General features: G+C 44.4%; 1 protein-coding gene across 1 annotated transcript in view; it reads left to right on the top strand.

Annotated features, from left to right (window-relative positions):
• The window catches only part of thoc2 (THO complex 2), a 66302-nt gene extending 55075 nt beyond the window's left edge, over positions 1–11227 (top strand). Inside the window, exons 32-39 of the mRNA XM_080013300.1 lie at positions 381–439; positions 1983–2018; positions 3573–3704; positions 9223–9289; positions 9456–9601; positions 9713–9789; positions 10226–10275; positions 10380–11227. Of these exons, the coding sequence (XP_079869426.1) occupies positions 381–439; positions 1983–2018; positions 3573–3704; positions 9223–9289; positions 9456–9601; positions 9713–9789; positions 10226–10253 (545 nt within the window). The 3' untranslated portion in view covers positions 10254–10275; positions 10380–11227. The remainder of the gene's footprint in view (positions 1–380; positions 440–1982; positions 2019–3572; positions 3705–9222; positions 9290–9455; positions 9602–9712; positions 9790–10225; positions 10276–10379) is intronic.
• Positions 11228–13288: the final 2061 nt, after the last annotated feature.

The following is a 13288-nucleotide window of genomic DNA, read 5'->3' as shown; positions in this document are numbered from 1 at the left end:
GTCTTGCTTTTGCGAGAAAATATCAATGCTGTATTTTATCATTATTATTTTAGACATTCACATATTTATTAGTGTTCTATTCATTCTGTGACAAATAACCTCTTGAATGTTGATACCGTATTACAAATACCGCTTTATGTGTAGTAGATCCCTGTTTATCCAAACCTACTACTTTTCTTACTTAACGGTCAACCAAACTGTGTATCCACCCTTTCCCTCCCATCATTTCTAACCAATGGGCGCATGCAAAGCACCCAAGATAATATCTATTGTCATCACATCTATGACATTGTTCCACGCTTATACACCTGCTCTTACATTTCAGCTCAAATTTAACCTCAAAGGCGATATCGTTAAACTTTCACTTTCTGTTTTTGCAGATCACAAAAGACGAAAACTTGACAGCCACCCGTCACCGTCCCATTCCTCGTCTGTTAAGGTTAGTATGGCCTGAGGAAAGGCTGTGCCCGTGTTTCTTCTCTATCTGCCGGAGCATCCTCAACTGTTCTCAAGACCACCACGGAGAGTTGCTGCACATACAGGCGTGGCATCTGGAATTCCAATCCTAACCCAGGGCAGTTGGAAAGCATTGCAATGGACATCTGTGCAAAATCTTCCTGATTTGGGGGGGAGAAAGCATCATGGACTTGTATATAAAATAATGTATATATTAAATTATTTTCATATAGAAATATTTAAATATTTTCGTTTTAAGGAGAGCAGTCATAGTGCCTTGGAAGAATTATTTTTTTTTTAATTTTTTTTTTTATACTGATTCTACACGTCCCGTCCTCCCCTATGTATTTTTTAACTTTTTTTGAAAGAATATTCTTCCCAAGTAAAATCTGCTTGCTGATCCAGGAGTTACCCTCTTTCCAAGAGAAAGCTAAGAAAAAGTATTTAAATATCCCTGGAGAAATTTTTTCAACCCCCTTTGTCACAAAGAAGAATCCACAGTTGAAGCGGCATTTTCCTCGTAATATGGCGGTGTCCAGATGAAGATATTCTCACGCATCCAGCTGGAGTTTCTAAGCACCACCGGAGCACAATTTCTGCCGCGGCTGAACATGCGGCCCCCTCCGTCTGCGCTGTAAGTTTGTTCCGCCAGCCTGCATGCAGCCTCTTCACCTGTTGGAGCACCACCACCGTCACCCGACCAGCGAGCCTGCCTCCGACGACGACGTCTCAACATCTGGCGGACGGTGGCATCCATACTACCTCCAAGGAAAAGAGCCACCAGCAACTGCCATCAATGGAGAAAACGGCACTCTTCAGCACAACCACCACCACCACCACCACCACCCCCACCCCCCACCCCCACCCCCACCCACCCCCACCCCCAAAAAAAACACGACGGAGGAAATTCAAAGCAAAGCCGCCCCTGCAAAGAGAGAATGGGAGAGAGGGAAAGGAAGTCTGGGCGAATCCTGAATCGACCGGAGCATTACCCAAACAGCTGGGAGCTTGTGCTAGGTCTTTATAAAACCCATCCTGCAGAGAAATAGGCTCCCTGTGTCTTATCCATTCCACGACTGTAAGTGACAGCAACCGTTACCTTATGTAGGGATTCAGACAAGTACATAAAAGTTGGAGCTATTTTGTCAAACTTGTTATTTATAGCGTTTGCACTTTATATGGATTTAAATACCAGCCTGCACCCTAGGTATTTTTTCTAATATGCTTCCTAAAGTTTCAGACTTTTTTAGTAGTAAGAATTACTATTAATCTTTCCCCTATTCTCAGGGTATTTCTATTCAAAGTTTTAACATTACAGATGTTAAGCCAATAAACTCTCCTCTATGTCATAACCTTGTCCAAGTCTTAGTCCTTGAAGGTCAGAGGTCAAAGGAGAAGTACGCTGTTGGGTCGAAGAGGCCTCCGACCCCCCCCCCCCCCTTTCTTCCGACTGCTGCTCTCTGAACAACCCCCCCAACCCCCACGCCCCCTCCCAGCTCATCTGTCATCTCCATTCATTCCTACAGGACAATAGCAACGAGCCCAAGGATTCTGCAGCCAAGGTTTGAACTGACTCTACTGCTTAATCTCAGTACAAAGGCTGGGCAATAAGGAAGCGTTCATTACTGAGTTTATCATAGGAAAACTTACACACTGTCAATATACTGTATGTCGTGGTACGTCAGTTGGTTTTTTCAGCACACGTGTTGCATTACACTTAAACATTTTCTTGATGACAACTCATATTTTTATATTGGCTAATTAACAAACAGTATACATATTTTCGGACACCTCCGGACCAAGTTTATCGACAGTGGTGTAAAAGTGAAATTGCACTGAAACTGTTGCGGCGCCAAATACCAAAAGTTACATAGTGCTGCTTTAAGGAATCTAAATTGAAGTTCACTTTGAACTTTAAGGTAATGTTAAGTGTATCAGATCAAAATCTTCGAAGTAAGCAAATATTTTAAAACATCATTGTGATGCATTTTCATATCATGTCCTCATATCAATTTAGACTACAAATATCCAAATTAAATGACCATGGAAGACGACTGAGCTATGCCATATAACGTTATGTGATTGTCGCCCAGCTTTGCTTTTATTATAATTAATAAAATATCTTTGGTGGTAATGATGCGCCAAATTGAAAATGTATGGGATCTCACAGAATGAGCACAGCAGAAGATAGGTTAGGAGGCGGCAAGCCCTTCACCTCCCATTTAAGTGGCTTTGAATAGGTAAAAAACGTACTTGTGTGTGTTAAAGGAGGAAATTAATAATTAATGGGATAAAAACGTTTTTGGAAATGTTAAATAATACAGTTGTTAGCACTGTGCTTCACAGCAGGTAGTTCCTGGGTTCTAAGCTGATTGGGACTGTTGTGACCGATTGATGCCTCTCTTTGTGCGCTTTGTTCTCCCATTGTTTGCATCAACAGGCATACACGTTAGGTTCACACACATTCCATTGCCCTTGATAAGGACACTGGCTCTGGTGCTGGACTATGGCTGCTGTGATCTATATTACTTAAAGGAAAAGTCTAGTATTTTTTAACCTAAACCTTATTTTTGCACTAGTGTTTTTATTTACTATTTAATATCTGAGAAATTGTTTTGAAAAGAGGTTTGTACTCACCATCATACTATAAGACTATAGTATGATGGTGAGTACAAAACTCCCAACAATGGAAGATTGATCTCTCATTGTGTTCTTGCTATAGCGTTGGCACAGATTGCATCTCAAGTGACTGTCTTCAAGACATTAGTTTCTGAAGTATTTGATAACGTTACTACTTATTTGAGTCAGTTGGCATCATCCAGCAGTGTTCAATTTAATTCAGTCAGCCATTATCACAGATCTCGCTTATCTCGCTATATTGTAATTAAATATTATGCTCACTATTAACAATAGAAAATAATGTTTGGCGCCATCTGCTTAATGGTGCTTAATGAATACAGTGTAGAGATTCCTGGAAAATAAATGTCAGACATCTTTAGCTTATTTAACAATTATGCCACATCAAAACTGTAAAAAGAGTTTTGACTAATTTTGTCTTAAGTATCATGTAACATACGTTGTTTGCATCTGTGAGAAATGTATAATTGTTTCTACAGAACCACGTGAACTACAATTCAGTCGCGCGGTCCAAGAGCAGAGAGAGGGAGCTGGAAAAGAAAGACTCAGAGATCTCACAAGGCCGATCCAAAGAGAAGAAGGAAGAGAAGGATCGGAAAGAGAGGAAGAGAGTGAGTACTGAGTACTTTGTTGAACCTGATCATACAAGGGACTTCAGGGAGGACATTCGGTCTTTTTGGACCAAACAGTTGTGGGGACTCCCCAAGGGGAATAAGGAACTGGTTCCCCGAGAACTACATACCTTCAAGTATCTAGGCTTTATCTAGGCTTTTTTTCTGGTTGCATTCACACCACCAGTAGGAACTCTGAAGTGATGTGAGCCAATGGGGTTTCAGCGCGAGTTCGGTGTTATATATGTATTATATATGTATCTACAAACTTTCATGTATTTCACCTTATCCACCAAAGCAGTTTCTGACAAATTGGAGGTGAAAAATAGACTTACGACTCACGTCTGGACCGATCATGGGGTAGTGGTTCAGGAGATAGAGCGGGTCGTCTAGTAAACCGAAGATTGTCGGTTTGATCCCGGGCTCCTCCAGGTAGTATGCCGATGTGTCCTTGTACTCTGTGCAATGACAGTTGAATTTAATCTAAATCACCGTGCACTTAGGTTACTGAAGGTTACTCTTGTTCTGGTTAGTCCCTGCCCTGGAGTAGGAGCTAAAAAGGCTCAAAACAGCAGTCCAAATCACTATGATCGTTCCTAGTTCAGTAGTGCAGACACAAAAAAAGAGGGTTCTTCCAAAGGTTCTTAGAGCTATGAAAGTACCATGGACCTTTATAATGTGTTCAAGTTTAAGAGATTATTTGTCAAATACATGCATGCATACGGTCATACATACAGTATATCCAGTGAAATGTCATGACACCCAGTGTTTACGCACAATAAGCTCTATAAGCTCTAAAAATACAAAAATGTGCGTAATCGACACGAGGTGCTCGCAGGCACCACAAACGCGATTCTGGGTTCTATAATTATATCATAGAATTAATTTTCTGTGTTGTATTCAATATACATTTAAATCCTCCTAAATTAAACTTACCTTAACTTACCTCCAGTACTTACCTCAGAGTAGAAGTCCTGGCATGTCACAAAGCGTAGAAGTCCTGGCATGCCGACGGCTACTCTTGATCCGATGGTCCCATTATATCGATTTATATATTTATCTATTATATGGGTCTATATGAGTTTTAAATACATCTTCTGATGCTCAAACTTGGACACAGCTCATCAGTGTTGTATCCTGTAGTCATTGGGTGTTTTGGGTCTTGCAACAGACGCCCTCGTCCGGGTGACCCAAACCAAGGTTGATCAAGCCTCGGCCTTTAGAATGCCTGTCCAAGCGGCATGCTACTGACCCCACTGGTCACCCCTTTTCAGCCACAGCCATCTGGACGCCTTTTCCGCTGGCTCCATGTTGTTGATGGCTTTTTTCCTACTAAGGCCCGTAATGCCCAGCACTCCATAGGTCTTTCTGAGGGAATGGCTTGCAAACCCCCACCTGCCTACCGCTGGGGATGGTAGCTCAGGAGGTAGAGCTGGTCGTCTAGTAATCTAAAGGTTGCTTGTTCGATCCCAGGCTCCTCCTGCTAGCATGCTGTAGTGTCCTTGAGCAAGACACATAACCACTAATTGCTCCAGATTTCGTCCGTCGGTGTTTGAATAATTGTAAGTCGCTTTGGATAAAAGTGTCTGCTAAATGCAACGTAATAATAATAATGTAATGTAATGCCAACTTCAACTGGCATGCACCTGGTCCTCCAACTACTCCTGCGGCAGTCCTCCACCAGCTCCTGGCCCTATTCCTCTCTTGTGCTTCCTCCATTCGCTCTTCCCAGGGCACTGTCAGTTTCAGTAGGATTAGCTGGCTTTTGGCCTCTGAGACCAAGATAATGTCTGGTCTCAACAAAGTCTGGGTGATGTGTGATGGAATTTTCAACTGACTCACGAGGTGAACTGTCGTCACCCAGTCTCCTGCTGTGGATAGCAGCCCAACAGAGCAGTTCCTTGGCTTCTCACCTGCCTTGACAAACTCAATCCTCCTGGCTGTAGCGTGGGTGTATCTGCTGTCGTTGATCCCCCGCTGATTGCCTCAGCGATGGACTTGACGACCTGGTCGCGTCTCCAGCGATACCGTCCTTCGCTCAGTGCCTTGGAGCAACTGCTCAGGATGTGCTCGAGGGTACCTGTTTTGGAACAAAGGGGACATTCTGGTGTTTCTACTTTTCCCCATGCGAACAAGTTAGCTGGACTGGGGAGGACATCGTAAACCCCCTGGATCAAGAACTTAATCCTCTGGGGGTTCCACTTCCAGATGTCCTGCCAGGTGACTTTCCGCTCCATCGCCTGTTCCCACTTCAGCCAGGCACCCTGTTGTCGCATCGCCACTGTCGGTCAGTCGCTCTTCCTCAACTGAAGATTGCACCTTCTCCTGCACCAGCTTCCGCCTCTCCTTCCCACTGGCAGTGTCGTATCGGGTTGATGTTGAGCTCCCGAGTCCGACTCTGCCCTGTGTCACATTCCCAAGAAGGGCCTTGTGCTCCAGCCGAGCTTCTTCCTGCTGGACTGCCTCTCCCGCCCTCCACTTCCTCCCCGTCCCCGCCCGTTCGATCCCTGCGCCTGCACTTTGTTGTCTCTTGATCCGGTGTACTGCAGGTGTTCTCGTTGCCGTGCCACAATGAACTCCTCCCTGACTGAGCTGAATGGGAGCCTGAGCTTATTGCTGTTTCCGTACAACCCGATGCTACTCGGGCTGCGTGGCAAGCCCAGCCATCTACGCAGATAGCTGCTCACCGTGCGCTCGAAGCACTCCACCACAGTCATGGGAACTTCAAAAATGAGCAGGGGCCAGAGGATTCTTGGAAGGATCCCGTGCTGGTAGACCCATGCCTTGAATCTTCCCGGGAGGCCAGACTTGTCCACCGCTCTCATCCAGCTCTCCAGATCGGTGCTGGTGGCCTTCATAGAATCGGTGTCCTTCAGGCTGCTGTTGAAGACCCCCGAGGCTTTCCACTGGTCTTTCGGTGACTGACGGGATCTGGTCTTCTCCAAGCCTGAAGCGGAACCTGTCGGTGACCTTCCCCTTCTTCAGAACCAAGGAACGGGACTTTGCGGGTTTGAAACTCATGTGTGCCCAGGACACAAGCTTTTCCAACCCTTGGAGAATCCGCCTGGCTCCTGCCACTGATGTTGTCACTGTCAGGTCATCCATAAAGGCTCTGATGTGGGGTTGCCTTACTCCGGAGTTGCTGAGAGGGCCTTGGCACTCTACCTCCGCTGACTTAACCAGCATGTTCATTGCCAGTCCAAAAAGGGTCACAGAGATGGTGCAGCCGATGATTATCCCTACTTCCAACTGGTGCCAGTCAGATGTTAATGAGCCGGAGGAGGCCCTTAAACTGAACTTACTGTAATAGTCCAGGAGGAGGCCTTTCACCTTCTGGGGTACGTGGTGTCGATCCAGTGCAACCTTGACCAGCTTGTGGGGTCCAACACAGTACAGCTAGATCCCCTCGGCCCTCTCTCGCCTCCCTGATAAGCTGGGTCACCACGCCAGTGTGTTCAAGGCAACCAGGGACACCCGGCATGCCTCCCTTCTGCACCGACAGGTCAATGTAGTTGTTCAGCAGGAAGTTGGAGAGTCTCTTGGAGATGACGCTGAAGAAGATCTTGCTCTCCACGCGGATCAAGGGGATCAGAAACTGGTCAATATTCTCAGATCCCTCCTCTTTCGCTATGAATACCCCCTCTGCGTATCTCCAAGACTGGGCAATCTTCCCTCTCCTCCAGATCACCCTCAAGGCCAAGCCGATGGAGTAACTTTGGGCAGTTCTTATAGATCTTGTAGGGCACTCTACTTGGGCCTGGCGCTGAGCTAGCTCTTACCCTCTTCACCACGTCCTTCACTTCACTCAAGCAGGGCTCCTTCATGTTGAAGTCTGCTGTTGGCTCTGGTGGTGTAATCCGCGCATTGCATGGCCCTAGTGGCTGATCTCTCCTGCTGTCACTGTAGGTGCTCTTGAGGTGGTAGCTGATGGCATCTCTGGTGCAGGTCAAGCGACCAGTCCTTTTTGACCAAGTAGTTGCTTGGTCAACTTGAAGGGGTTGGCCAGGAATGCCGCTCTCTTCCTTGCTCTCTCTGTGGCTCTCCGCTCTCCAAAGGGTCAGGAGTTCTTTCCGAAGGATTGCCTTCTCCTGCTTTCTTGTACTGTCTTTTGAGCGATTTCAGTTCTTCTCTGAGACGTTTGATTCTCTTTGGGCAGTGGCTTGTAGCATAGGTCGATGGTGTGGGCTTGATGTCCTTTGTCCCAAATTGCTCAGCTGCGATGTTTGCTATGATGGTGATCATAGTTTTCAGCCGGCGGTCCACATCCCCCTTGGCTGTCTCCTCCAAGATCTGGTCCACATCCTCATCAAGTTATTGCCACTCAGATCTCTTTGAGGACTGGGGCCATTGGATCCTTGGTCGGGCAGGCGGAGTACCATTACTGGCAGCTGACATTGTTGCTGCTTGGTAGCTCTGGCGGTCCTGTACATTGCAGGCAGCTGATGGCGCTTGTGGGTTCTGTGCACTGCCAGCCAAAGTGGTAGCCAGTAGAGTGCTGGCAGTGGGTATGTGCGACACTTGGAGGCTCTGGGCACTGTGGTTTGTCACCGGGCCTGGCTCCTGCGTCTCACCAGAAGTTGCTTCTGTACGCTGTGTCGTGACTTCCCCTGTCAAGCATCTCATCCTAGCCTGGTGTATCGTTAATCCCCTCATGTTCTTGCAGGCCTTGCCGCACATGTACTGTATCTATCATATAGAGTAACTTACAACAAGGACTGTGTTGCTGTTTAATCGGTGCACCGATGGAATTTTTTTTTTTTTTAATAAAAATGTTGTTCGTCTGTGGTGTTTAGACTGTGGTTCTAATAGACAATTTAATGGATGATGAAGCCATTTCCCTAGATCTAGTCATAGTGCTGTTATTTCGAGGTCTGTGTCTCTCCAAGTCTGGATGCAACAGTACTCCTAGGATTAGGTGGCGCAAATTATGATCTGGAGATTTTGCCATAAAATGAGATGCTGTGGACGTTCATTTGGACATTATGTTCTACTGTGGACCTTTTCTTAAGGTGTTCATTGAACTTCTGGCACTTAAATAAAGGACCTATAAGGCTCTACTATCTCTACTAATGTTGACGGCTTTTGAACATCTAATTTCACTAGATGCTTTTAAAGAGGCTAACTTAAAAATTGGAATGGTAACAGTTTCTGATTGTCTTTTCTCAAAATGTATACTCTGTACCTGTCTGTACAGTTTATTGACAGGAAGTGTATATCAATAAATACTTTCCATTTCATAAGGTTTGCAGGCCCAAATAAGTCTTTTTAGTATGATTTTATTTAATGCAACTTCATTTTCTCTCAACTGATTTACTAATTGGAACACTTTTCTATGCCCCGCAGATGGCTTTTTTCATCCTGAGCGATCTTTTGTTCCACTGATATTTTCTTTGATTGTGTTCTGTAACAACAGTCTCTGGTTTATTCTGAGGTGAAGCCTGTCTTGGTCTGTGTGCAAACAGCTAGAGTACAGGATAGCTACCGTTGGAAATTGTTGCTGATTTTCGTTTGCTTTCAGGAGCACCTCGTCAGCGACCGCGAGCTGAGCCAAGAGTCCAAACGCAGGAAGGATGAGAATGGAACCAGTGAGTTCACCTTCATCAAGAAGAATGTGATCTGTTGTCTCTGTCTTATTTGCGTTTTGTTAATTTACAAGACCGGGTGCAACCTGGGTCAAATTGTGCCTCATTTAACAAGACAAATAAGAAGTGTTTAACACATATATTTGAATGCGCGCTCTCCTCTTCACAGACCCCTCAAAAAACGGCAAGAGCACCAGCCCTTTGTCAGACTCTCCCCTTTCAGCCGAGAAGGAGAAGAGCAAGCGCCCCAAGTCGTCCAGCAAAGAGAAAGGGGAGTCTGTGAAACCCGAGAGAACTTCCTCTGGAGGCAAGAAGGTCAGTTCCACATCACCCTTGATCGGAAATGCTGGTTGAATTCACTTGCAGTTCAATTGACAGTTTTTTGTTTTGTTTTTTTTTTGTCTTTTTTTCTTTCTTCTGCGGCAGGAGTCAAGGCATGACAAGGAAAAATCGGAAAAGAAAGAGAAGAGGGAGAGCAGCGGCGGAAAGGAAGAGAAAAAACAATATCCTTGAATCTGTTCGGTGCTTCAGAATTTCTCTTTTCTTTCCTTCTTTACTTCCTTTTTTTTTTTTTTCCTTTTTAACATTCTGGGGTGGAACTGGTCTTTGAGATGTTTCTGCTGCTTGTTTTTGGTGATATTTGATTCGATTTTTAACCTTTTTTTGTTTTATTCTAATACATAGTCCCATGACCAATATCCCACATTGAAACATCAAATCATGGGCTGTCCCATGGTATGAGCTATTTTATGGAATATCTCAACCCCTAAAACAGCCTGTATTGCAAAGTCGGAGTACACAATTTCACATTGACAGGACACCGTCCACTTTGTGGAAAAAGACAATTAAATTAACAACCATTAAAATACTTGGTATCCAAACATTTTCTGCTGGGGTTTTGGATTATGATTTCATTTATTTTTCCCTTGACAACCGCACTCATAAATCCTCCGACAAACACAGATAATGTGAACATTATCATGGGGAAGGTAAGCGGCCGTAGGGTTCATCTAGTCAGCCACTGCCAGAGTGCCGTGTGGCGACAATTGGACTAATTTTCCTCTTCTCGTCCTCTTCCTTTGGACCCGGACAGCCCCGGAGAAGCTGCCGTGCTTTTATCTGCAACTCAGCCATCTAATAACTAGAACACTCCCGTCAACCTGTGATTAATTTCTTGGTATACTGCCCCCCACACCCCTCACCCCCTTCCTCCCAAAACTATTGTCAATTGGAGTATTTCAATTGGAGTATGGAATCTGAAAGTGATGTTTTTTTGTTTTCTTTATTTTTGTTTTTTTGGTTGTAGTTTTGTACCTGTTTACTATTCAAATATGGGCACAATGTGCTACTCAAATTGCAGTTGTTCTACTCAGAGGTGGTGACTGTGCAGCGGTCTGCTGATACCAAGCATCCCATAATCCCGTGTTTGAGAAAAAATATTGTTTCACATGAGCGGGCTCTTTGCTTCTGCTTGTTTTGTTGGAGTTAACATGCTTCCTGTGTTCACTTACCTCATACCCTTTAGAGATACTCGTCTATTTATCTCAAACCCTTTTAATCTCACAGAAAGAATTTAGGTATACGCGATTATGATACATAGGACCAGTTTGTATATTATCTGTACAATAATAAAGAGAGTAACATGAAACGCAAAAATCATGTTATTTTTTCCCTTTTCTTTTTTGTTTGTATGTTGCTTACGATGTTCAGCGATTTTTGTGGTATCAGGTTTTTACATAATTTATAAAAATTCCAGTGCACCTCCTGAAGAATACAGAACTGGGAAAAAAAAATACCAACCTGCAAACAATTCTAAAAAGCTCTGTACTCCAAATGCAACTGTTTCAAATAGCTTTTTGGAGTTTTTTAAATCTGCTGTACTCGACTCAAGTGTACGCTTTTTTTTAAAACCCAATAAATAATAGTTTTATTAGTGTGTCACTTTGATCCTGTCTCCTGCCTCTTGTCTTCTTCGTCCTTCCCTGTTTTGCAGACTGATGGCCCTTGTCAGCTGTGAGAAAAAAGAAGATGATCAATTTGAATGTTCCACAGCTTTTTAAATACATTGCCTTGGGGTTTTAAAGAGTCTCGGAGAAACAGGAGTCTATTCGTCACACAACATGCTTGCACACACACACGCTTTGATGGTGGCCGGTGAAATGGATCCTCTGCTTTTGGCAGCATACGTGGATGCGCCCGGGGACCAGGTGATAAATGTCCATTGCTGGTCAGACAATGATGGGTGCATGTTCTTACTGACGTGAGGGAAACCCCATGTGAGCACGGGGAGAACATGCAAACTCCACACAGAAAGGCTCCTATTTGGGAGATAACCCGCCGGAGCACGGTGCCAACAGCGCCCCAGGCGGGAATCGAACCCAGGACCTTCTTGCTGTGAGGCAGCAGTGCAATGCACTGCGCCACCGTGCCACAATAGCTCACATGAATATCTTACTTAGAGACTTAGCCTTAACCTAAAGACACGAGGGACAGCGAAGATAGTCAGGATAAATAACCATGGGTAACAAAAAAGGGAAAAATCACGGGAAGCGCAACTGTTTCATGTCATGACAGAGACAACAACAGAGCAAGTGGGGTCAAACGGGAATCAGGACAACATCAGAGTTGACGCCGGGAGGAGGGGACCCCAGGGAACGACCCAAGCCATGGCTGATCAGGTGACATGTACACACACCCAGGACACCCGAGGCTCGGGCGGCCTTCACTGATCTGACACTCCCTTACTGTCACACCCACACTTGGTTTCCCTGACTATAGTCTCCCGTTTACGCAGTTTGTGGATCAAGAGGGTGGAAATGTGCTATCGGTGCTGTGTCGACCCCATGGGGGAAAACTCCGCCCGGTGGCATATTTCTCTTCTAAATTAGAACTGATCCTACAAACTGGTAAACCAACACAAATGACACCACAAAGATTTTTGCGTTATCATGTGCATCTGCTTAACATGCCAAACATAAAAATCCAAACTGTTCCCCACTCAATCAAGCCACACTTCTCGCCTCCGCTGACGTCACAGAAAATAAAGGTTTGAACACATCACACCTGTTCTTAGATCTCTACATTGGCTCCCTGCTAAAACCAGGATTGATTAAAACAATTCTGCTACTTGTAAATAAAGCTATAAATGGCCTTGCACCTCAATATATAAAATAAATGCTCATTATACACAAACCAGCAAGAACTCTCAGGTCCACAGTCAGTGGTCTTTTAACTATGCCTTCGTTGTGCCAAAAGAGTCAAAATAAGTTTGTGAGTCTTTGTGGCATGTGTCCAGTTCAGAGGAACACAAGACAATATCATAGCTCTCTAGATATAGTGATACAATTCTTAGAATATCATGAGTATATCATGTTATTCTTTGTTATTTTATTCCATTTTTATTTAGCGCTTGTAGTTTCTTTATGGGTGTGATGTGTTAAAGAATGAAGGAGTGACCGCTGACACTGACTTGATTAAAATAATAGTTTTATTACACAAATCAGCATCAAACCAGACATGCCTAGGACGTCCTGCGAGAGACCCAAGCCGGATGGGATCTCTGCCAAGTGACGCTCTGCATTCGCTTTTTAAGCTGTACAGAGATAACATACCACATCTGGTTCCAACCCATACGTGCCCGCTCAGCCTCTGTCCTGTCATAAATCTAAGCATTTCCTCCTCTGGTCGAGCTGGAGGAATCAACAAAATTTCTCTCCCATAGGACCTCTGAATAGACCCATTGTTGTCTTCACTCTTCGTATGACATCGAGGCAATAAATCTAATAATAACATAGTTAATATTATGACCGCACTATACAGTGGGGCAAAAAATTATTTAGTCAGCCACCAATTGTGCAAGTTCTCCCACTTAAAAAGATGAGAGAGGCCTGTTATTTTCATCATAGGTATACGTCAACTATGAGAGACAAAATGAGAAAAATAAATCCAGAAAATCACATTGTCTGATTTTTAAAGAATTTATTTGCAAATTATGGTGGAAAA

This window comes from Zeus faber, assembly GCF_960531495.2.
Source record: "Zeus faber genome assembly, chromosome: 14".
Classification (NCBI taxonomy): Eukaryota; Metazoa; Chordata; class Actinopteri; order Zeiformes; family Zeidae; genus Zeus; species Zeus faber.
The sequence above is the reverse complement of the archived record's forward strand: the minus strand, read 5'-3'. Positions and strand labels throughout refer to the sequence as shown.